The sequence below is a fragment of the Anas platyrhynchos genome, chromosome 27 (genome assembly GCF_047663525.1).
Source record: "Anas platyrhynchos isolate ZD024472 breed Pekin duck chromosome 27, IASCAAS_PekinDuck_T2T, whole genome shotgun sequence".
NCBI lineage: Eukaryota > Metazoa > Chordata > Aves > Anseriformes > Anatidae > Anas > Anas platyrhynchos.
Genome location: NC_092613.1, coordinates 4,636,263 through 4,661,139, shown reverse-complemented (window position 1 = coordinate 4,661,139; position 24,877 = coordinate 4,636,263). Strand labels below are relative to the sequence as shown.

The following is a 24,877-nucleotide window of genomic DNA, read 5'->3' as shown; positions in this document are numbered from 1 at the left end:
CCCGAGGAGCCCCGGAGCTGGGCGGGAGGGGGAGCGAGAAAGAGCCCAGGGAAAGCCGAGCCGCTATTGGCTCCCGCCGCTGTCCATCCCGGCCCCGCCGCCAATCCCAACGCGAGGAGCCGCGGGCCTAACGGAGGGCGTGCCCGGCCCCGCCCTTAGACCAATAGCGTGGGAGAAGGTGGGCGGGGCCGCCACCGGCGCCGTGCTGAGGGGGAGCCAAGATGGCGGCCAGGGGGGGGCTCGGCGGCCGCGCCGCTGCCCGGCCCCGCTCCCCCGGCCCCGCCGCCGCCTCCCCCCGCTCGCTGAGAGCCGCGGGCCGTTAAGCGGAGACCGAGCCGGGGGGGGACCGGCCCCGCTGCCTCAAGGCTCCCCCAGGCTCCTTCCCGCCCTGCCCGGTCACCTTCCCGCGACCCCAGCGCGGGGGGTGCGTGAGGGAGGAGAGCCCCTGAGGGAAGGGGGGGGGGCCGCGGCCTGCCGCGCACCGCGTTACCTGCCCGCTCCAGCGCTCTCCGCCGGTGCCGCCGCCTCCTTTTAGGATTTTTTGGGGGGGGTTCTCCTCATTTTTTTGGAAAAAAAAGCAAACCTTTCCGCCTCCCAACCCCCCCCCCCCCCCCCCGTTGGGGCGGACGGGCTCACCCAGCCGGCGGCGGGAGGGGAGGGCACAAGATGTCGGCTCCGTCCTCTCCGGCAACCGCCGCCTTCTCCTCAGCGCCGCCTCCTCATGCCGCTGCCGCCGCTCCGGCCCCCCCGGTGCCGCTTCTTCTCTCCCCCCCCCCCAACCTCCAACTCCTTTTTCCCTGCTCCCACCCCCCCAAAAAAAAAAAAATTTAAAAAAAAAATCCCTCCCGGGGGCCCCCCCCAGCGCCCCCCGGTGCTGTGTGGAGGGGATGGGGGGGTTGGGGGGCGGGGGGGGGGAGCAGGGGACACCACGGGCACAAGATGGAGGCGGCGCTGGTGGCGGTGCTGGTGGCGGCGGAGCCCGGCCGAGCGGCGAGGGAAGGCGGCGGGCAGGCGGGGGAGGGGGCTGCTGTGGTTCTCCGCTCCGCTTTCTCTCTGTCTTTCCACCCCCCCCCCCCGCCGCGGGCAGGGACCGCCCGCCCCTCCCCGGTCCCTTCCCACCCCCGGGCTGAGCCGAGCTGGAGGCCCCCGGGGGCTGCGGGGTGATGGGGAGGAGGTTGGGGGGGGGCTGGCAGTGGTTGGGGGTGCTGCTTGTGGATGGTGGTGGTGCCCCCCCACACACACTTTGTGCGTGGTGGGGAGGGGGCTGCAGAGCTGCTGCTGGCTCCGGGTGGTTGGGGGGGGACACACACACAGTCGTCGTGCCCCCCCCCCCAGCTTGGGGTTAGCCCAAGGGTCCCATCTTAGTTACACCGGGAGATGGGCAAGCCAGCTTTTGTCCCAGGTTCGGGAGCGTGCCTTCGTGCTGCGCCCGTTTTAATGAAAAATGATTTTATTTATTTATTTGCAGGAGGCGTGGGGTGCTTAAAAAACACGTGGGAGCCTGCTTGGGAGCAACGCCAGGCGCCGGCTAGCCCGGCTGCGCTGCCCGCACGGCTGCACCCCCCAGAGAGCGTGTAAGCCTTGTGTCTGCCACGGTTCGGCCAAACAAGCGACATCAAACAAATGATGAGAATAATAAGAGTCCGTATTTATTTTCTAGTCTAATACTTCGGGTCCAGATGGCCTTCTAATGTGCGGAGGTGTGGCAGGGTGGAAGGACAGAGAGGGACCGAGAGGAGTGAGCGAGGAAGAAGTTATGCTTGCAACTGAGAGAAGTGGTGAGATAGGAACTCCAGAGGCTCCTACACTTATTTTTTATAGCGCGTACCACATACTTGTGCATATGTACACTCCACCTCCCACTCACGATCATGCAGAGGATTGCATAATATTACCATCTGAATTTACAGAATTAACCGAATTGTTTGCAGAGGAAAAATTGAATGTTATTTTCCCTCGTTTACAGTCCAACTATAGATCTTTTGTCTTTTAACGTATGTTAACTGCAGAACATGAGAGCAGCTGAACAGCCTGTGACAAGTCTGTTCTGCACAGTACTCCGGTTGGACCAGAGCTTGTTGAAGCCTAAAAAACATGGGAAAACATGTTCCATAATGTGGAACAGTAATGCTGTGACAGATTTTACATGGCAACCTCTAAGTACTCCTTTCTGTATATATATTTTTAAAGAATCTGTTGTTAACTCATCAGGACTCAATATTACATATTCCATGATTTTTTTTATGGATGAAAATAATCAGAGTTACAGAAATAAAATACTCTTTTATATAAGATCCCACCTAACCCCCAGAGAACAACAATGCAAAGCACAATCCTATCTATGAAAGATAACAAAAAAATCTATCAAATAGGTGTTTCAGCATCTGAGTAGTATTGGGAAGACTGTTACACTGTAAGTAAAATCATTTTAATAACTGCAGGGAGCAATTTCACTAGCTCATTTCCCTTCTTTATGTGAGAACTTAGTTTTGATTTCAACACAGGGTTTTCTTGTGTTTTTTTTTTTTTTCTTTTTTTTTTTTTCCCCAGTGTGTTTTTTTTTTTTTAATATGACAAACTTGTGCAACTTCTTTTATTTTGACCTCAGTTTTGAAGCTCTTTATACTCTTAGATTTGCACTGAAATTGGCTTATTATAATCACATTAGGTTCCAGTCTTGCAAAGATTTGCATACATGCTTAATGTCAACCGTGTGAATAGCCCTATTAAATTCGGTAGGATGACTCGTGCACAACATGAAGTATGCACAGACATCTCTGAAGATTGGGGGCCATATGTTAGAACATCAAAACAAGTTATCCATCATTTAATTTTAAAATAGAGCTGTGGAACTAATGTGTTATTTGAAAAAACATCCTGGACTTATCTCAAATCCCAGAGGCACAACTTAATTTAATTTCTTTGCTCTCCTACTTTTTAAAGGGTATGAGTGCAAAACCAGCGATGTCGCTTCAAATAAAAAGAGCAGCTGAGACAGTTCAAATAGAGCTGGGCACCTTCAGTTGTAATTTTCTTCATATTTATTCAATTACATAAACATACTTAAAAGGGGAGAAAATTATCATTTGGAATTGAAAACAGAAAAGTGACCTCTTTTTGTTTGTTGATTCATTAAGCCTCAAGATGAGTATGCTTTTATATCTGTGCCTCAGTTTGTTCTGGGGCTGTTTTCTTCAGAAACACCGAAATTAATGCAATTGCTAAAAAAGATCTGTGCACCTTAAAGGTCAAAAGCCTGATACCTCAAAGTGATTAGCCTTAGCTGCAGTATATTTCAGCTGGATTTGCAAGTGCTCAGCTGTACTTCCTAAGACCCTACTTTTGTGTGGAATATTTATAGCCCTGTTCAGTCCCAGTAACTTCAGAGGTGACACAGACACCCAGAGCTGTCACCCCAGTGGTAATTAATGGTGTTCTTTTTTTTTTTTTTTTTTTTTAATCTTAACAGGTAAATCAGTTTTAAAACCCTTTTCAAGTTTTCTGAGGAAAGATCTGATATTATGGTTGATAGGAGGAAGATTATAATTTTTGTATCCAAACGTGGCTAAAAGGAGTTAGCTGTCTTTCATTCAACTGAAAATTAATAGGGGTTAAAGATAAATACTAACCTTTCAGTATTATTTAATAGAGCACAACCCAACAAAAAAGGAGTTATCAATCAGCCAAAGTGCTGACTGCATCAAATGTGAAGCAGCATTGGCTGAACATGGTATTAAAAGCTGTATAAACCCATGTGCTCAGATAATGACCTCGTAGAGAGAAATCAGGCAAAACATCCCATACATCACAATTGCTTGGAAACACTGACATTTTCACAGTGGAGTGATGCTGATGGCCTTGAACATAACTGCAATTAGTGAAGTAAGTGTCCATCCGTTCTGGGGGAAAAAATGAATTAGTACAGGCTATTTTGGGTCTTCTTTCATGTCTCGTTTCTCTTAGTTGGGGAAAAAAAAGACATAATCATATCACCAGCCAGCACTCCACTGACCCATGATACGGGAAACTGCAGAGGATTAGGAACACTTTGCCTGGTTACTTAGGCAAGTGAGACATGGAAATAGGAAAACACATCACCATCCTTCTTGCAGTATTGCAGAGTTCTCAGATGTGTTTATAATTTCCTGTGTTTTTTTTTTTTTTTTTTCCTAGCCCATTATCACACACTTAAAAACTGAAAATGATTCATCTGTTTAGTCTTACTTAGAATGTGAAAAGATTAAATAACGAAAACAGACTCTTTTTTCCTGTGGGATAAAATAAGTATGGTTTTCTAAGAAGCTGTAGATGCTTTCAAAGCTCTGCATTGAAAGGTTTCTACGTAGTGTCCAAAAGTTGGTGAATATCGCATCCTTGTTAAAAAAATGCTGATAACTTCGTAGTGTCTCTTAAGAAAAAAGAGGGAAAAAAAAGTTTAATCTACTTTTTCTTGCTCACTCAACTCTAAGTACCTAATAAATAAGATCTGTCCCATAAAGTTGCAACTCACAGACCCAATTTGCTGTCAAAAAACTTGCACAAAAAGATTGTTTATGATGAATGTTTCACTTTCCAGGTAACAAGAAAAAATAATGCTTCCTAAACTCAGAAATAAACGCAGAATGAACACAAGTATTTCATGAGGGACATCTGTACATTATGTGAGGTAGGCACAAATGAATTGTATCAACATAATTTTTTATTGTACATCCTTAATATAAATAGCAAGCATATTTCTGACTGGCCTAATTTACAGAATTTTAGATGTGCACTTAATAGCTGAGTGATTCCTACCACTCGATTCTGTATTTTAAAGTATGTAAACTACACAAAGGGAAAAACTAACACAAGGAATGTACATCAATTATGTGTCAGTGTGGGTCATCTAATAGACGCACCTGCGCCCCAGCATAACATCATTTCTTCTTTGACTAATAGTGTCTGTCAGGGTCACACACCCCATGTCTCTTGTGCTGATTTTAAAGTATTTTATACCTTGGCCTGAGTCAGCATCTCTGTCAAGTAAGTGTTTTTTAAGCTCCTTACATGACAAGTAAATATGAATTATTTTTTTTCGAGTAGCACATTCGTCTTCAGTGAAAAATGTCCATAAGTGCCGTGTGTATATGGGGCAGTTGGTCTCTGTAACTGAATTCCATCTTTCCACTATCACCCCGCTACATTTCCTGCTATCTCATACACACAACAACGCATGCACCTCCCTGGTTCTTGGGCTTGCAGAGCACCCACTCCCCATGCTTGTCACGATACTGGAAAATGCAGAGAGAAGTAGTATTTGGCTCTGGGAGGATGCGTGGCATACTAAAGGAGTGCTCGGCGGGGTCAGTGAGTGAATGAATGACTCTCAGAGTGTGGAGCCCACACAGGAAACTGTTAAGATTGTTCTATTTCAGTGCTCAGTGTAAACTCACAGAACAGAAAACCTACTCAGAAACCTGCTCTGTGAAGCAGGCGATACTTTCTGGAAATATATTCAGTAGAAAGACCGATAATGAAGAGATTCCTACGTGCTACACCTGAAACAAGTGAACTGGTATTTGCACGCTTTGAAAGCAAAATCTGCGTACCCCCCACTCGGTGGTGGTCACATTTCCTCTTCTCATGCCTAGTGGTACTGGAAATTCCTGGTACCTCTTTTAATCCCCTGGTCAGACACAAGTCCTGAATGGCATCTCAGGTTATTTAAAGCTATGGAGGCTCCTTTTCAACTGCCATTACGACGTTCAGTACATTACTTTATCACAGAAATGTTTTCTCCCTCAGTCATCACGGAATGCCAGCAAACTCCAGGCCTTTTCAGGTCTTCCTAGCCTCCCCCTCCCCATTTGAAGCATGGCAATACAGTTAAGTCACACTCTAAATTCCCATTTAAAGCGGTCTTCAACCTGAATGGGTCCTTTCTGAAAGACAGCAGTTCTCCAAAAGTCTGTGCTGCAGATTTACTCCATTTCAGACCCTTGTCCACCTCTGGCTGTGTCCACCTCATAACTGTGTATCATCAGAAGAGCAGTGTGCCTGACCCGCAGTCCTGAGCCATCTCCCCATACATCTGTGCACACTCACCTGCACGGTGAACCTCCTCTGCTGGACACCGAGCCTGTTTTACTGGGGCATAAGCAGCTGTAAACACGTGCAGCTGAGATGTTTATGGCAGCCGCACAGAGCTCTCTGACCTCTGTTAAAGATTATGCAGTGGACAGGGCAGCCAAGTCAGATGTCAGGTTCAAAGGGACAGGATTTCAACTGGGGATTGATGCAGCTGAAACCTCTCCCACTGGTCAGGGAGAATGCAGATTGTATCACACAGCAGGAGGAAGGAAGGATGGTCCCTTACTCTCATTAAACTTTGGTTCTTCAAGATCTTGTCAACAGGATCCTGCTGCATGCCTTCCAGCCCAGCTTTCTAGTGTATTTTGAGGCAGAAATGTTGAATTTCAAGGGAATTGAGGGAAGATTGCAACAGCTCTGCATTCAGTGTCCTTACCTAAGGGTGCAGTGAGGCACAGGACTCTATGTGGCCCAAAGAGATAGAAGCCAAGGGAAACTGCATCAGTGCAGAGCATCTGTGCAGCTAGAGCAAGATAACATCAGTGCAGTCATATCAAAAAACTGCAGTTGCCGTAGGGCTATCCTGAGCAGTGCACGGTGTGAACTGCAGCAGAGAGAGACAAGAAACGCAACATCACCTCATCTGATTCGCAGTGAAGACCAGAGCTCAAAAAATTCTGTTCATGGGGCACTGCTCCCTTATTTGAGGTCTGTACAGCAAAACCAGAAATCATTCACAGACAAAGAGGAAAATCGGAAGAGTACTGGAAGTGCACGTCCTGGCTAAAACAAACTAAAATGACTCAGCAGCTACAAAAGGGGTGGAGAGCGGAGAAACATTGCATATGTAACCGAGCTCGTATACCTTCTATGCTCATGTAACCCTAGGGCCCGTGTTCTCTGGGCTCTTGCACAGAGAAGACCCTGGTCTCTTGGCACACATCCCCTGGGATGGACTTTGGAACAACCACCTGAACCTGTCTGAGTGCAACAGGGCAGGAGATGCCAACCAAGGAGATCTTTATGCTGTAGTTCAAAGTTGTTATCACAACTAACAATCGCAGCTGCCTAGCACTGAATGATCTAGTGCCTATCCAACAAGCAGTGGATCTGCAGGTAGGCCAGATTCAGCACAGGCTGCAAAACTTTCTGAAGATTTAGCAGGCTAACACGCTGAGCTCCGTGCTACTTTACAGCTTGTTCTATTAATACCAAGCTCACCAGCGTACTTAAAGCTAGCTCAGATGTGCTTGCATGTATCACACCTCTGGATCACAGGGTGGATCTGCACATACCTACCAATTTACAGGAAAGGATTTGGAAAGTGATTGCAGTAATCTGTAATATTTTTAACCTTTGCTGTCAACTGCAGGCAGAATACTCTGGCAACAGATTTAACAGCTGGGCAGCACCAGAACCATTCTGTACAGCACTTCGGCAACCAAGGGGCTCTAACGATAGCACCTGCAATTGTAGAGAAAAAATGTGGGTCCCAAACAGATCTATATCCATGTACATACTTTGAACATTATTTTATGCCTGACAAACCTCACTGTGTTACTGCTAGCGAGCCTTATGCTCGATGGCTTTCAGGAAAACCTCTGCAAAAGGGGCTGATTGCATAAGTCTGTGCTCCTGTGCAGACTCTGTAAGACCATAAAAAGATACTTAACCTGAATGAATCATAACTCCATTACTATTTAGGCTTTTCTCTATGCTACCTTTAATATGTAGGTACATGGAACTTATCCAGAGGTTTATTACAGTCCATTCAAGAAAACTAGCAATTTCCATCCATAGCAAAGCTGCAGGTAGATGACTTATTAGAGAATCAATCTTTAAAAGTGGCTGTGCCTTTGTATCCTGCTCAGCATAGAACCAGCAGAAAATGATGTCTTTTTTAAGTACTTCTATTAGTTTTGGTTTAGCAATTAGCATTCCCATGTGATTATTAACCAAAATGGTGTTTAAGGGAATATGTGACAGGCTGGGAGGCGTCCTAATACATATCTAAAGATTTTTTTGTGGGGGTGAGGCATACTCATTCATATTTTGAGCAGGAATAAAGGCCTGTCAGAGAAAAATCTATTCTATAGCACTGCAGAAAGGGGATAAACAGCTCTAAAGTCCCTATAGTACTTAGGAAGCTCTGCAATTAACTGTTTAGCATATAAGCAATGAGAACTTCTAGGAATAGAGGAAGGAGGGAAAAATTCTTAAACACTATCCAGTCGCCTGGTCTCACAAATACTGAAGGATCACAACATCACCTCACATACAAGTGGTCAAGAGAGAGCATTATAATAAGCTGTGCAAGCAAACGCGGGACATATTTCAAAAGGACTAAAGAGAGTTAGTGTCTACAGGATTGTAGAGTTAGAAAGAGGGCTGCCGCAGAGAGGCAGGAATTTAAGGAACTACAATACCAGACTTTGAAACTAGCTTGGAGTCACCTTACTCTCCAGAAACCAACTCATCCACATCTGCTTTCCCTGAGATATCCCACACCAGCAATAAATTACCCTTGATTTCTTTATAAAAAAGCATTTAGCATTCAGCATTTAGAGAGCAGGCACCAAGGCAAGAACCTACAGAGCTGTAGTAAGCCTGAAGTCACTTTCAGATCCCATTTGCTTATTTTGTTCTGGGAATTGTTTTTCATATTTCTCCTCTTCTAATGATAATAACGTTCATATCAAACACCTGTGTATTTGGTGGATTGGGAAATATTGACACATACGCATCAAAAATTTCCAGGTGAGCGTCTCAGAGGCAGCAATTTCTTGAAGCCACCAAGAATTTCTCACTAAAGCGAATGAATTAAAGTTTGCATATATAAATAAGAAAGAAAGCCTCACCAAAGGAAGTACAGTAAAGGGAATTTGTGAAGCTCTTATTTACAAGGATTCCATTTAGCCTGCAGCAGTTTTTGCACGATAGCAGAAAAAGATTTTCTGAGATGCAATTTCTAAGGATGCTGACTGAAGGATCTAATCTGATACTCCAAAACTAAGCTATCTGAAATTATTTTTGTGCTCACTGATTTGTGTTTTCCTTTCTGCTAATGCTACATTGTTCAAGCAATGCATTTTTATGCTTTTTTCTCCTGTACATACATTTTTTGATCCTTACTCAGGGATCTGAGCCTTAGGACTGACAAGACTTCAGACATTTCCCAAATGATCAGTTTGAACGTCTCTTCATGGTAAAAGGTGAACAGCTCTTTTAGAAGACTGGAGCAAAAGATCCCAGGTTGACTTGATCCCTCAGAGCAGAGGGAATGAGAACATTGAGGGGTCACATCACTGGACCGTGTAACCAAATACCCAACCTGCTGAGTGATAAAGGCAGCCTGCGGCGGGCAGGGTAGCTCCAGGGAAAGGGTGCTCAGTGAGAGATAACCCCGCTAAGACAGAACCGTTGGGGAAACCAGGCTGAGCATAAAGGCAGAGGCCCGTGTGAGGGCAGCAGGACTACTTGGTGATACCCAGATCCTTGGGATACCGGGTCCGTGAACGTGGCAAAGCGGCCTTGAATTCCCCGGTTGTGTTTGCAGATAGCAGTAAGGAGGAGACAGCACGGATCAAAACCATGAGAATGAGAAAAGCAGAGCAAAAAGGAGGAGCTAGCAGCTGTCCAAGGGAGGCAGCACCCTAGCTGGGAGTTTTGCAGATAGGAGGATGACAAGGTTAGAAGTTTGAGAGCTGCTCTGAAGGGAGGCTGAGTCCACAAACAACTGGGTTCCCATGGTGTCCTGGGAACCTACAGCACCTCAGCAACCTCACTGTGCCAGAATCTGTTTGACTGCTCAGGGAAAGGGAACGGGTTCAAAGTTAGACTGGATAAAGTCTTGTTATGCTGAATTTCCCAATTTACTATTTTGCTTTGGACTCACTTCCCAGGCAAATTTACTGTTTTCTTAAAGTGCTAAAACTTGTCCTTGAAAGGAATAATGAGAAAGGAGCAACGTAAGCCCTGCTTTCTCAGCTGGAGGAATACGGGGAAGAAAAAAAGAAACACGAGGTAAAATCACCCACAAAGCTTCAATGAACGTATATTTATCTTTAGTGTTGAAAACTGGGGGTGCTTCCCCCTTCAGTAGTACAAAGTCCAATGCCCACAGTGTGGTGTCATCTTCGTGTTTACACACACAGAAGTCCCACAGGCCAAACGATGGCTATGAGCGAGGTAGCGTGGAATAAATCTGATCTGTCATCCAGCACAAGAAGTGAAACCCAGTCACAGCTGCACCAGTTGCTACAACGACATCCCACTCCGCTTCTTTGAGTCCTTCCGTGCAATGGGACTGAAGGACAAGATCTCCTTGTAAATATGCTCTTGAAAAACAGAACAAAATAATTGATTATCAGTCGCATGTCTGACTGTAGAGGACACAAATGAAACTTTGACCATTACATGTGCAGAGAGGAAGCATTCATCTGAAAAGATACGGCAGGTACAAGCTGAGAGAGGGAGTCAGACAAAGCAGAGAGGCAAAAAAGGAGTGAAGAGAGAGGCAGAAGGGATCTTTGCTGAATACATATAAGCAGCAGCAAGGAAAGGAAGATGCATGCCAGCATCGAGGCATTAATGGGCAGTCGCAGCTAAGCCAGCCTTACTCAGCATGCTCACAGGAAACAGAGCAAGAGGCAGGAAAGTCCCATGCTAGACAGGGGCATGACTTCAAAGAAAAACTTCTTACTTTTCCACTCCTCTATCGAAAGCTTTTCATGTTCCAGAGAATCATCATAGGACTGTTGTGCTTCTGTCTCCTCCTCGATGTCTCGGAACTGTTCGAAATACGGGTGGGCCAATGCCTCTGTGGCCGTAAGGCGCTTTTCCACGTCCAGCTGCAACATCTTGTCGAGCAGGTCCACTGCTGTAGGAGGAGACAGAAACATGGCTAAGTGCATGCAATAGAACAGGCATACTGAGCACAAGCCCTGAAAGTGATAGGACCAGTGTTTCCAGTAACACATTTCCAGACCTGAAAATGAAACAGATTCCTCAACCTGGCCTAGGCAGCATGGAGCTCCTGTCTGTGGTGATGCAAAATCTGCCAAACAGCAGCCTCAGGTAACTTACTAACAGAAGTGTAGGTGTAAATTGTATGGAAGTAACAAATTAGTCTTGGATAGGCCTTGCTGCATGGACGGAGCTGCAAGAACGTAAACAGCAAGCCACTAATTTCAAGATATTTTTCAGTCACTTGCTTTCACTCTGACACCTGCAACTCAATATAGCCTTAGCATGAGTAATCTATACAGAAATCTATACATCCCTGGTAAACAGGAAGGTAGGAGACTCAGATACTGACTGCCTGTTAGCCCCATTCTGACTTGGTTTTAATAGCTTGACGCTTTCTTCTTCACACCTTTTAGAAGAGTTTTACTCTCATTTGTAATCTACTTGGGGAAAGAGCTACTTGTAGATCAATTTTTACAGTGAAAACTTCATGTTCCAGCTACCTGTCAAGTACCAAAAGGTACAGGTGTTCAACAGGCAGCTGTGATCTGAACTGTGCAATTCCCCCAGGAAGAAATTTTACTTGAGTAGACTTTGGGGCTCTCTCAGCACTTTATCAAAACCTGCAATGCCTTGTATGTGGGGCTAGGGAAAAGAAAAAATAAAATAAAATAAAAAAGGAGCCTCATTCAACCTCATTCAAATATTCCTAATCATAATATCATCTACTTTGCTACAAGCAATGAGCTCTCAAAGCCAGTATCAGCCAAAATTCATCCCAACTCTAGTACCAAGTGCAGCTGAAGGTGTAGTTGAATACAATTACACACAACTGGTCTAATCCTCCAATTTGCATCCTGCAACCTAGACATCAAGTTTGTTAAGACAGCACACTCTTCTGGCTTGTTAATACAAGAGTCTGAAGTTCACCTCTTCCTTACAAGTTGTATGCTACAGACTGTGTCCTTTTAAAATTAAAAGCCAAATCCGAACAAGTAGATGGCCAGTAACAGACCACTGTCACTGCAGTGCCAATAAAAAAATTGTTTTGCTTTTAATTCATACATATTTGCCCTGGGGAGGGCAGCCTCCTGTGGGCACACAACCTGCAAGGGAGGAAGTAGTAAGAAGTTCTGAGAAATAAGAGCAACTAAACTGTAGCTATGGCAGTCGGTCCAGCTCATTTCCAGCTGTGAAAACTTGTGAGAAATGCTCAAGATTACTTACCTTGGGGATTGGCTTTGGGGAAAAGCACAGATAAATCCTTCTTAGGCATTTTGGGAAGGGACTTGATATAACTCTTAGCCTGAAAGGGAAAGGAAAGCACAGCACATGCATTTACTGCAACTGGACACGTGTGAGTAAATGGTGATAAAATAGAGCTCTTGGGTCTCATTACTTAGAAGAAGAGAACAGCAAATTATCTCAGACATCATTTCAGTGACCAGTTTGTGAGGAACAAAATTTTATCAACTGAGATACAGAAGCATTCGTGCTTTAAGAGCAGCCAAGCTGGAGAACAGAGGAGGGATGCAGGTTGCTGGTGTGTTAGGCACCTCTCTTAGGAGCCCTAATGCCCAGCCCCTACAACCCGTACCAGTTCTTAATGCAAAGCACTAAAGTCAAATACATCAGATGCATCGCTAAGAAATATCATTGCTGTCAGGAGGAGAGATTGCTGTCTCTCCTGTTCATGTGCCTGCTATAAAAGCAGCTCCTCTCCCCACCTCTGGCAGCGAGACATGAACAGCCACACTGAACGTGCTTACCGCTTTGTCCTCCAGTTTCTCCACGAAGTCTTCTCCTGGATGCCCCGTTACTTTCAGGATCTGAGTCAGCTGATCCAGGTCTGGCAGGCTGTGTTAAAGATTATCTAACCTCTAGGAGCAAGCCCTGGACTCCACCCAGCAGCTCAGACTGCAGACTGCATGCAGGAGCATCCCAGGACCAGCAACAGCTTTGAGCAGGTTGTGACACAAACCCAGCAAAGCCACACAAGCAAAGACTCATTACACTGGCAAAAAGAGCTCTTTTCCTGGGATACAGTTTTCATCAACAAGGAGTTCTGGCACAATTCTGCCAAAGCCTATGCCCACAGGTTTGAGGGATATGCAAGGGCTTGGGCATGAGGCTGTGGGAATCAGCAGTTTAGGCTGCTGATGTACGGTGTATGTGGCCAGCACAGCGGTGTATTTCTAAGGGTGGCTCTGCCCCCTCCCCTCCTATCTCATCTCTGTTTTCCTCACCAAAAAGACCCCACTGGTCCCCTGTGATTACCTCTTAGTAAACCAGGCCACCACCGATTTCCCTCAGTAGCCTCATTCATAAAAGGCCTTTCACACATGCCAAGAATCATTGCCCCGAAGGGAAAAGGTTCAGTTTGAAAGGATACAATCTTTTCCTTTAAACAGCGTTTTCCCAGTCAGCATTTCTGCCATGATGCAACCGATAGACCAGATATCCACTGTTTGGGGAGAAAGAGAGAGAAAAAAGCAAAAAGAGAATGACAGCTTTTAGGAAGAAAGGATTACAGGAGCTGTTGCCTGCTTTTTCAGTTCTCAACAGTCACTGATTTCAATTTCACTCCCATTTTCCACCCTCCCCTGCCTTTTCTATGCTGCTAAAATCTTGGCTTTCATCATTTCCCACAGGCAATAACTTTGGGAGTAGTGCAGCTGGGACAGTATGACTGGAGCAGAGTGGTGCTCCAGGGGACATTGATGATAAAGAGCAAAAACATTCTGGTGGATTATGTGAGATTTGACATGGGCATGACAAAGGGATCTTGGGATTTGTCACAAGACAGTCACCCAGCTGAAGCAATGCAACTCACCTGTCTGGTTGTAATGCATCCAGTTCAGAATGACTTCTGGAGCTCTGTACCAGCGTGTAACCACATAGCCGGTCATCTCAGCATCAGCGTGTCTTGCCAAACCAAAGTCCAAGATCTGCAGTTCACCAAAGCAAGAGAAAGAAGGAAGGGCAGGAAAGGAAAAAAAAAAAAAAAAAGGAATCCTACAGGCAACTGAGGATCTGCTTCTAAGAATAAATGAAGCAGATCCAATCAGATAATAATGAAGTTCTAACTACACCAAAACCACTCGTGGGATGGTTCAAAGAACTAACAGGTTTGTCTTAATTCCACTGTAAATTGCAAGCCAGCTGCAAAACCAGTTGTCCTGGGGAGACCCTGCGGAAAGGATCTCTGTCGTGTGCTACCGGGAAGGTCACTTCCTTTCTTGTAGCTTACGTCAATTTAAGAATCTCATAGAGTTTAGGCTTCTAGAACCTGAGGCCAAGGCATGCTCGCAGGCCATTACGACTCACCGTTTCCTATAAAAACACCCTGCAGCTGACAGGAGATGACCTCTCCCTCAGTACTGGAGATGAACATGGCTTGACCCAACCTTTACAGGCAACGGAGCCACTCCCTGTAATATACATTACAGAAAACACATGCTAGACCATCACACCAGTGAGCTGTAAGCAGTCCCTTCAGAGCAATACTGAAAATAATTTTGTCTAGAATCACAGCCACCACGTTTCAGGTCCTAGTCCATGGGAACCAAGGGGTAAGTGTGGTTGTATCCAGCTATCCTTCAGGGATCGTTCACCTAACACAAGTGTTGCTCAGAAGTATTGAATTTACTTAGGAAGTCATTATGAACTTCAATGCAGCTGGAATTACAGTGACAGGATGTTCATTCCAAGTCTTGGGCCCTGATTCAGCAAGTTGCATAAGCAGGTGAGTATTTCCCACTGACTGCAACCACTGTGTAATGAGGTACCCTGAATCAAGCCTCAGGATGCAAGAGGAAACATGATGACGCCCAAATGCCAGGACTCCTGCTCGTAGAGCAGTTCCTCAGCAATCTGATATGCTACACGCTACAATGCGCTGCTTTTTCACCTACCTTTAGCTGGCAGTCTTCGTTCACAGCCAGGTTGCCTGGCTTCAGGTCCTAAAACAGACACGAGCAGAATAATGCCGATGTTTTGATTTGCAACTCGTCAACACGAGCCTTAGTCAAACCTCAGTTCACTTTGGATAGCTTCCCATAACATCCCGAGTCCAATATCAACACAGCAAAGACAACATGCCTACTGTACAGGTTTATATTAAAGAGACTTTTTTTCTGCTTTTTCCTGAAGCAGTTTTCATTCAAAAACCATAAAATGCTTCACAGCTCATCAGAAAATACAACATTTCCTCAAAACGCTGCACAGCTGAGAGAGCAAATACGAACAAGCACAGGGCACAGGAGGGAAAAAGAGGGAGGACGCTAGAGAGAACTTAGAGCAGATGAGGCTATTAATGCAGCGATGTGCAGGAATTTGTTAGCTTTATGACCAAGCTGAGTTTCTCCTAAACAGACAAAATCAGAATAACAGTGCACATGAACTTACCCTGTGGATGATTCCGGCAGAATGAATATACTGCAATAAAAAGAGGAGCCACAATGTGATCAACAGCAGATAAGACTTTCTTTTCTCCCACAGAGAAATGAGAGCTACAAACAAGGACTTGTTGAGAGCACAACCCTGGCACCTGCTGCAAGTCCCTGGCCCTCAGTGCATGACCCCATATAAAACCCACAATCACAGGAGGAACAATGGCTGGCAGGAGAAGGCCACCTGGCAGCAATCTGAAACCCACAGTGAATTTCTGACAGTATTTGCAGTTATATTGCTACTATAAAGAAGAGGCACAGAGAAGAAGAGGAGATATGGGGCAATAGTTCCTTACAGCAAGTAAACTAATAGCTTGAACTATCAAAACAAAAGCATCAAGATTACAGATAGGAACATGTTCAGTAGATAACAAGAAAACTTCTTTACTGAGTGATAATCCATGTGGAAAAAAAAATAAATTAATCATTAAAACAAAATTGGAAATCAGATTAGAGTTGCAAAAACTGACTTTGCGACTTTTATCACACCAGTTAAGCCTTTTGTATATCATTTCCCCCCTTTATTTAAATTCAAGGTAACAGTGATATGGGGAAAGGTGTTATTAGGGTGAATTCATTAGTGCCTTTAAACTGCTCTGACTTTAGGGGAAGGGTATTACAGAGGGTAGTACTATTAAGATACTATCCCTACATTTCAGGGTTTGAAGTGACTACTTTCTGTTCTCTCAGAGGCCCTTAAAAACAAGCACATTCCTCATTGTACTGAACACAAAATCATCCCCTCCCTCTTCTCCACTGAGGGCCTATGTGGGAATTTCAGCAGAATCCCGTTTGCTCCCAGCCCCTTACTTTCTGTGCCGAGCTTTGCTAAGGGTTTTGGCAAGTCAGTGACGCAGCCGCTGTCACGGAGAAACCATCATAAGCTTTAACTGCTGCAGTTTCAATACCTGATTGACTAGTGTGAAAGAACATTAATTTTGATTGATGTGTGCTGGAACAGGAGGTAGTTCAATAGCAATTACCTGTTGTCAGTGCACGCAATAAAACCCCCAAGTCTTCCAAGACAGTGCTGGAAGTGGGGGTTTATTATGGTCAGCCCAGAGTTGACACAGAGCAAGATCTACTCGTAGAGGAGCTGCAGTGAGTCACTGAATCTGCTGATGCCCCAGCCTTGTTGTCATTTCTCCAGACCCACCTACCTTCAACCCTTTCAGCATTTGGTAGACCAGGTACTGGATCTTTTCATCACTGAATTCATGTCCCATGATCTTTTGTAAATCTGTCCGCATGTATGGCATCACCAGGTAGCTAAAAGGCAGTAAGACAAGGCCCTAAGTCTAGAAGAAAAAACACAGGGAACCTGGCTAGCCTTGTTCTCACTTGTCTGTTTCCTGTGGCTGCATCTGACAGGAGCAGTTGGGACTATGGTCCTAGCTAACCAGCATAGCCTGTAGTGACGCTAGGATTTCCACCTGCTCTGAAAATTGCTCTCCTTCCCTCAAATCAGATACCTGACGTCAAATAAAAACAAGGATCTTGCAAACCTGAACAATCCTGAATTAGTTTACTTTAGGCTTTAGCTGTTCAGTTCCAGATGGCCTTACACCATCTGGTAGCTGAAACATCTTGTTCAGCTTTAAAGAGTCTTGTAAAACTGCTGCGTTGGCTACCAAATTTATCTTTATAATATTCTTCGGCCGTGCCTTGGAAGACAACATCAAGGTTCCCTCAGCTTTTGGCCTGCCTGCTGAGGCTGCTAATTGGTTTCCAGTCCTCCAGCAGGAACTGCTCTGAGAAACGTCAGACAAATTTTGTGCAGGCTGCTAAATATCCAGCCATCGACTGCAAATCCAAACCCAAATGCATGCTGCTAGTGCCCAAGGATGGGAAAGTGAAAATAACTTAAGGACTCATCCAGCCTGACCATCAACGCTGAGGGAAATGGAACAACAAAAAAACAACTACACAAACAAAAAACGCATCCAGAATCAAGGTGAAAAAAAAAATCTTGGAAATTCTCAGTTTAATTATCCCAGGGACTGATGAGCAATACTTCTCCCATCCTGACTCCAGCCTCTTAGTTAGCAGTCATGCAGCCAGAGCATTAGCACGGATCATGCCACATGTGATATGCCATGGAATGTGATGCCTCAGTTACCTGTGTCAGTCGGTGGGGGCATTCCCAGCTGTGAACATGGCATGGGATCTATTTATGTGGGGTTTTAGCCATAAGAACTGACCTTTGTTCTGATTCTCCTTGTTACTTGGGGATGCCTGGCTTTAGTCTGTCCCTTTTCAAATTGGTTTGTTGAACTGCACCTCAACACGATACGCTACTATGCTGCTAAGCCTGCGGGTGTCTAGGGCAGTGATCGTGTCTAGACAGAGCCAACACAAAGTGTACACTTACAAGTCCTGGAATCCGTGGTAGGAAGGAGCAGAGGTGAAGACATCAAGCAGCCCAATGACCTGGTGGAAAAGAGAAGTCCAAATTTAGCATTTGTTAAAGCATTTGCTGTGCACGTGGGATGCAGGTAGCAGCTCTGCACCGGCACATGCACGTCTGTGAGCACTGAGAGCTCTACGTGAGGAATCTGAGGATTCTTTGCTATGCTGTGCAGCTACTTCTCTTCTTACTAATACTCAGGAGCACCCATTACACATCTGCTCAAGCCTGGTGCCAACTGGGCACAGTAGGCAAGCAGCAGTTAAGCCCTGAGACTGCCTGCACATGCCAACTTTTGAGATGTCTCAATCAAAACTAAGGTGCTGCCACCACAGAAGGCTTGCTCCCAAGTGGCAAGAAAGCTTCCCTTGCAGGAAGAAAAACAGCTACTTACGTTCTCATGTTGCATATGCTTCAGCAGCATGAGCTCTCTGTACGCTCTCTTGGCGAAGATCTCCGACTGGAAGGGGCGGCATAGCTTCTTGATGGCCACTTTTTCTCCCGTCTTCTTGTCTATGGCTGAACTGCAGCAGACAAATAAAAAACAGTTCTGGCTATGCAAATATGTCTTAACAAACATGTGTTTTAACAAGTTCCCTTCTAGCAAAGAGCTAATTCTGGACCTCAGAGAAAAACAGAAAAAAAAAAAAAAAAAAAGGCCCCTTGATCTTTCTGTGCTGGCAGAGGAACTCAGTGGAGCTCTCTGCACAGATTTTTCCACCGTATGACTTGGGTTTGCAGACCACAGCCCATGCTTTTTGGAGGACTACGCAGGATACCAAGCAAAGCATTAGTGGCCAGTCTTTACTCCCATTAACATTTCCTCTAGCCTGCAGCAATGAGCTGGAGCTGACAGAGCAGTGGGAAGAAGGAAACGCAAATAGTTAAAGGTCAGGATCGCTTCTAGTTCTGCCTTCTCCTTTACTAAGTCCTGGAGATAAGGGAATAAAGCAATTTCCTCTTTGCCATCTGCTTGGAAGTTACTGTTAAAGGTACGTCAGCTTTCCTCACTGTTTTCTGGAGCAAAAGCAGGCTGTCACATGCTAAAAATGCAGGCTACTAGAAATAATTCCCCAGCACTAAGGATCTCTGATGCTCTATATATGCTTCCGTATAAAAGCAGGTCTGGCTGAAAATGAGATTCTGCTCGTGAGCTCATGGAAACACGGTGCGAGAGCCATAGCAGGAGAGATGACGTTATTCTCTGATCACATTTACTGTCTGCAGCGGGGTTGGGTGATCCTGTGACACACGCTCTTCTTTTGGAGGCTCTGTAATCAGATTGCTAAGCAGGATCCGGATTTCAACAGATAAGAAGAAAGGATGGACGTCCTCAGGCTGTCTTCAGGATTCTTGGTGGTGTTTTCCAGGGACACAGAGGTGTCAGCACACTTCATTACACCTTGGTGTCTCAGCCCCTCCTCGAGCCCTCCAAGAGACAACCAGATGAAGAAAGGGCTTCCTGTGCCAAACCTCACTGTGGGCTTTCCAGAGCAGTTTTGTAATTCCTTCTTCCATGGGGACACTGAAGGGCCATGAATTGGCATCCTCAGTTCCACAGCTTTTAGTGGCACAGCCCACACGAATGCTGGCACCTTTCAGCTTTGCACACACCTCTCTCCTGTTTTTTTTTTTTTTTTTTTTTTTTTTTTCTTTTTTCCCTAGAGATGCTCGAGTCACCCCCACCATGGTCCCAGACTGCCAGGCTCCATCCACGGCTCCTTCCAGGCACTGTGAGGACCTGAGCCTAGAAAGGGCCGGTACCATAAGCAGAGATGACACTACTGTGACCTCCAGGGCCATCGCTCAGAGGCAAGGCTTTCTGAGTGGCATAATCCAGAAAACACCACATAATAATGCAGTCAAATGGTGCATTCTGCTGGGTTTAGGGCTGACATGCAATAGGAGAGGTGGAAATACCCTGCTCAGCCTGGTTTCCCCTTCGGTTTAATGCCAAGGAAGGGTTATTATTCCTTGGTGCAAACCTTGACAGTCTGTTGAGCAGCTTTCTCCGATTGTCAGCCCCAAGTAATCAGTTGTGGTGTGGCCTCCAGCGGTTCAGCTTATCAACAGCTCTCATCTAGTGAGCAGAGACAACATCTCTGGTACCATAAGGCAATCTCATGGCCACTAAAGTCCCTTCCAGCTGCTCTCAGTTATTGGCAATGAGAGCAGACACATCCTCTGAGAGCTTCACTACGACTGTGATTTTGTCAGTCTATTCAGCTGGAAAAAGCAAAGGAAGTGCTGGAACAGCTACGCCAGGCAGCTTCAGCGCTGAAGATCACATAGGATATCTTGAGAGGAAAGGGGAGATTGTCTCATTGTCATTAGGACATCAGCAGGCGTCGGCAGAAATGGCAGCACAGTGTAAAAATTCTCCAAGGAGCAAGTGAATTAAGAGGAAAGGACTGAGACCTCACGGTCAAACACCTTCTGCAGATCCGAGGTGCTTTTCCTAGCCTCAGAGCCCACATTCTGACCTGCTGTCCCAAAATCTGCCCTACAGAGCACGTATCCAACCCCACCACTCAACGCAGGACAGCGTGAGTGCGGTAGCTTCAGCCTGCCCCGTGTACGCAGCGTTACTTTCACCCTCGCCATCAGGCAGAGCTAAGAGTTAATTCAGCTGACACAGCCGGGGTGAGCCCACAGCGTGCTTCCCAGCATCGGTTTAATGAGTAGCTGGAAGTGCAGGATGACGCCAAGGCCAACCTGGGGGCGAGGTCCCGCGCAGGCCTGCAGGTGACGGTGACACCGCCGCATCCCTGGGACCCGGGGCGCAGCACACCGTGCCCATGGCCACCGACGGGCAGAGCCAGGTCCCCAGCTTGGCTGGGAAGAGCAGCGTTGGGGATGGCAAAAAACTCCTCCCACAATTACAAAATCGCTATGGGTTTTAGCAGAATTAACGAGGGAAGAAACGAGCATTTGCTGGGTTTCCTGAATTAGCTCAAGGACATGCAGAAGCTGGCTGCTCCAAAAATGCTGTGCTAGAAAAGTTTCCCAGCAATTCCCAGCAGAGGACAGCAAATCCTAACTCCACATGCTTCTTTGTACATGAATCAACACCAATCCCACTCTGCCCAGCAGTGTCCATGCCATAATAATGCCCCCCTCTACCCTGGGTCTGTTTTAACACATCCATCCCTCCCCGAGATTCTTCAGAGCAGCTGAGGTCTGCACAGGGTCCAGTAAAAGATTTGTCTTACTGCTGTTTTTCTCTCCTTTCTTTTTCTTTTTTTTTTCCTAGTGGTCAAGGATTTGGAGGGATTTGTCTTCCTTTTTTTTTCCCTATGACTCACCCATTTTTATTTTCTTTTAGTCTTCCTGCTTTACTTTATTATAAAGACCAGAAAACACAGTGCAAATATAAAAACCTTCAAGTTCAGTCTTGCTGCTGGAGTTTGCTGGACTCATTTAAGTGTCTCAGAAGCCCACCTTGCACTCGAACAGCAAAGTGGGGAAGGAAACATCTGGTGCCTGTGTGCTGTGAAATAGGCAGCCAGGGGACAAAGCCAGAACTTAGGCCCCAGGGTTTTGGGATTCCTCCCAGGAGAGGCACTTTGCCCAACACCCAGGAGAGGGGACACACCTCCTGTTTTTTTTTTTTTTTTTTTTTTTTTTTTAAACTCGTCATGTTATGCAACAAAGGCTGCATTCAGATGCTATCAATGGGCTGCTTCAAGTTCAACCTTTCTAAAAGTCATCAGTCTCCTCCAATTCACCAGCACAAAGCAAGATCCGACTTCTGCTTGCTTTCACTATCGGCACCTTTGCCCATGTAATTAACAGTAGCTCGCACTGCTCTCTTGTAGGATGAGGACTGCTATCGGCCAGGAAGGAAATCCCAGGCTGTTACTGATCCTGCTTTACAACGCTTTCTGTTTTATGAGCTCAAACTGGAAGCAGAACTGGGGGCTGTACCACCCAGCTGCTTTTCCCTGGGCAGACCAAAATCAGCTGCCTTGAACCGCCACAGCCACCCCTGTCCCCGGAGGCTTGGTGCTTTGTTCCAGCACCCGACTCTTTTACCCTTTACAAACTGCTTTCGGAGACCTAGTTTTTTTGTTGTTTTTCCCTTTCTGCTGGACAGAAATCCTCCCTTAATCCAAGCTCAAGACCAAGGCGAGCCGAGGAGCTCGCTAACCCGAGGTCATACCCAGCCTGGCGGCCCTGCCTACCTGCTCCAGCTGCTGGGCGAGCGTCCCCGTCCCACTCCCCCCATCCTGAATGGATGCTGCAGAGGTGAGCTTGGGTTCAGACCTCTCCCCGCTGCCCACCTGGGGCAACCGCAGGAGGAAGCAGGTCCATTTTCGTCCAGACAAACCACCTGCATCACGCATGCAAATGCCCTTCATAATGGAGGGGTGCCTCTCGGCACCTCCTCGCTCCCCCCCCCGAGGGATGCTCCGAGCACCCCCTGCGCGCCCCTCGCTGCTCCCCACTCACCAGACGGAGCCGTAGGCCCCGGACCCCACCGGGTGGAGGGACGTGTATCTCCTGGGCAGCTCCCAGACGGTTTTGTTGAGTTCCTGTCTGTAAAAGCCTCGTCTCCTTGCGATGTTCATCGCCCGGCGGGTGCGGGACTGCCACCCCCCCAGAGTACTGGAATACAGCGAGGCTTCTGGGGTGAGACAGGGACACCAAGGCCTTCGGTGCGGGTAAAAAAGGACTCTAGCGAGCTTCCTTCTCCGTGTTCAGCTGATGTGAGCGTGAAGGGACATGTCTTTCGGCCCTCCTCCCTCCGCCTCCACATCGGCTGCGATGAGGCATCAGGTTTCCAGACACGCCTCGGCCGTGTGCAGGTATTTCTGGACTCTCCTATCGGCGCGGGGAGCAGCGAGCCCCACGGCGGACACACCTCTGGCCAAGGCGCAGAGCCTCGCGCTCACCCGCTCTCGCCTCTCGTGCCTGGGCCTGGCGCAGCAGCCATCCCCCGGCACGCGCCACCAAATGCCATCATGGGGCTCGGAGGGGGTCTCGTGAGATCACGGCTCGGATGAGTAAGGGCTCGCCGAGCCGGGGAATCCGAGGTCACGTTTGATGCGGAGGACAAGCCACAGCGCCTCGTCAGACGAGAGGGATGTTCTCTCCAGATGGACAGGGACAGCGCCAGGCTTGTGTAGAACAACAGGGTGCTAAATCCACCGGAGAGCGAGGAGGTGATGGTGATTTTCTCCAAGCTCTCGGCTTGGTTTCCCAGCAGATGAAGGCTGGCTGAGCTCCACCTCCATCCAGGTGACCGCAGCAAGGAGGAACAGGAACCATTCTGAGACCTGCAGGTGCCTGAGGCTTGGCTGGGTCCGGTTTCCTTCCCTGCGGCAGGTCTGACCCCATCCCAGGTGCCCCTGGACAGCACAAAACCCGAGTTTGCTCCTTCCTGCAGTGAGAGCAGTAAACGCAGGCAGCTTACACAAGGTCGTCCCCTCCTGGTAAGCAGGGAGTGCCTCCACGCTCTGCTTTGACTTTAGATGCCCAAGTGGGGCTCTGAAGGCACATCCTGCACACAGAGGAAGTGACTAAGGGGTGCCCTAACGAGCCAGCCCAGCCGCTCACCCTGCTGGACCCTGCCAGCCCTCAGCCCTGCTCACATCTTCTACCAGCTCAGTGCCTGCCGTCCGTAAAGCTGTCCCTGCTTTGAGTGCGTCCGTGCAGCAGGACTAGGATCTGCTAATAGGAATCACGGAAAATGCACTGTCAAGGATTTAGGGAGGATTCATTTTACCTGGTTACAGGTAACAGCAGTTACAGCAACTGCTCTAACACATTAGAGCTGGCCCTTATGTTCTTCAGATAGCCATGGTAAGGTCTGCAGCTTTATTAAACAAACCAGGGGCAGGGAGTTGGTAGTGTTTTAGCTTTGCTTATGCATGCAGATGCAAATAAATCCAGCTATAGCAACAGTATGGTAAGGAAATAAAACAAAGATTGGCTTGGTTCTATAAATACACCTGTGAGCAAGAGGTGTTACAGCAGAAACTGCTGGTGCATAAGCAAACATGCAACTCATTTGTAATTTCATGAGCACAGAACTCTTGCTCAACTATGCATGCACACATAACTAATCAGCACGCAATTAAGGAGTTCTAAATATCTAAGACATGTCTCGGCTGTAGTAGGATGAATTAATTTAAGTGACCAACTCAAATCAAATAGGAAACCTTGAGGCATTAGATTAGGAAACCTTAACTCATTAGATTTTGTAGGTGGAACTTCCTTATTTTTTCCCCAGTTCACTTCCCACTGATTTTAGTACCTGTTGTTAACGAGGCTGTATTGTAACTGAGCACACTCAGGAATTAGGGTTCTGGATCCCCCCACCCCCACTGCACAGCTCTGGAACAGGGGAGCGTCCAAGAGGTGGATGCCAGCTGCCTGCCCTGGATCAACACGAACCACCTTGTTTTATCAAGGCCTGGGAACTTCAGGTACTGAGGCTTTCATTAGCGTGACGAACACTGTTTTATTCAATCATTTTTCTCATCGTCCTGATTGAATTATAGCACCGGTAAGCAGCAGAAGTCAGAAAATCTGTGTTAAGGAGAGCCAGGGTGCTCCTGCTGCCATAAAAACCCTTCCACCACCAGCTAGATGATAGCTGAAGAGCAAAACAAACAAAAACCCCACGCATCTAAATGGCAAAAAACTGTAAACCAGTGCTACTGGGGAAAGGTCCCAGGTTCAGGCAAGTAGCAGAGCACTTGTTTATTGTGTTCAGTAAGAGCTTCCCTGTGCTAAACAGAAAAATTTGTACTGTGTCCAGTACTCACGGTCAGACTCTAGGCTAGTTCTGTATCAGAGAAGTCACTTGGGAGAACTACGGATGCACAAGCCTCGTGTCAACAGTGTTGGTCAACAGTTATGCAACCTTGCCCCCCCGCCCTTTCCTCCCCCCCCCAGTCCTGTATAGCACGAGGGACAAATTCATCCCTTGCTAGAACTAAGTGTTTAGTACAAGAGGTTTGAAGTACCATCAGTGCAA

The 24,877-nt window shown here is 46.8% G+C and overlaps 2 protein-coding genes and 1 long non-coding RNA gene across 7 annotated transcripts in view; 1 reads left to right on the top strand and 2 right to left on the bottom strand.

The window, feature by feature from the left end:
• BRPF3 (bromodomain and PHD finger containing 3) overlaps positions 1–1,254 on the bottom strand; it is a 29,651-nt gene extending 28,397 nt beyond the window's left edge. The window contains exon 1 of one of the 2 annotated variants that reach the window (XM_072028516.1): positions 637–1,254. The gene's annotated coding sequence lies outside the window, so the exon portion shown is untranslated. The other variant, XM_072028517.1, reaches the window with a different exon arrangement.
• LOC106020503 (uncharacterized) lies at positions 29–19,935 on the top strand. Of its 3 annotated transcripts, none has more exons than XR_011805107.1 (5): positions 29–424; positions 1,469–1,574; positions 1,661–1,778; positions 4,577–4,666; positions 19,558–19,935. It is a non-coding gene; the product is annotated as an uncharacterized lncRNA (long non-coding RNA). The 3 variants fall into 3 exon arrangements; XR_011805106.1 differs by lacking the exon at positions 19,558–19,935 and adding an exon at positions 15,535–15,995 and having other exon boundaries at positions 30–424; XR_011805105.1 differs by lacking the exon at positions 19,558–19,935 and adding an exon at positions 13,686–13,874 and having other exon boundaries at positions 30–424.
• Positions 10,094–24,743, bottom strand: MAPK13 (mitogen-activated protein kinase 13). Of its 2 annotated transcripts, none has more exons than XM_005023469.5 (12): positions 22,345–24,743; positions 18,287–18,416; positions 17,857–17,915; positions 16,646–16,754; positions 15,442–15,471; positions 14,949–14,996; positions 13,868–13,982; positions 13,427–13,498; positions 12,804–12,883; positions 12,262–12,340; positions 10,772–10,948; positions 10,094–10,406 (listed from the first exon to the last, which is right to left on the bottom strand). In XM_005023469.5, exons 1-12 carry the CDS (start codon positions 22,461–22,463, stop codon positions 10,327–10,329), a joined length of 1,098 nt encoding a protein of 365 aa, XP_005023526.4. In that variant the 5' UTR covers positions 22,464–24,743; the 3' UTR covers positions 10,094–10,326. The 2 variants fall into 2 exon arrangements, with proteins under 2 accessions (XP_005023526.4, XP_071884628.1); XM_072028527.1 differs by lacking the exon at positions 22,345–24,743 and adding an exon at positions 22,077–22,307.
• Between the last annotated feature and the right edge of the window lie 134 nt (positions 24,744–24,877).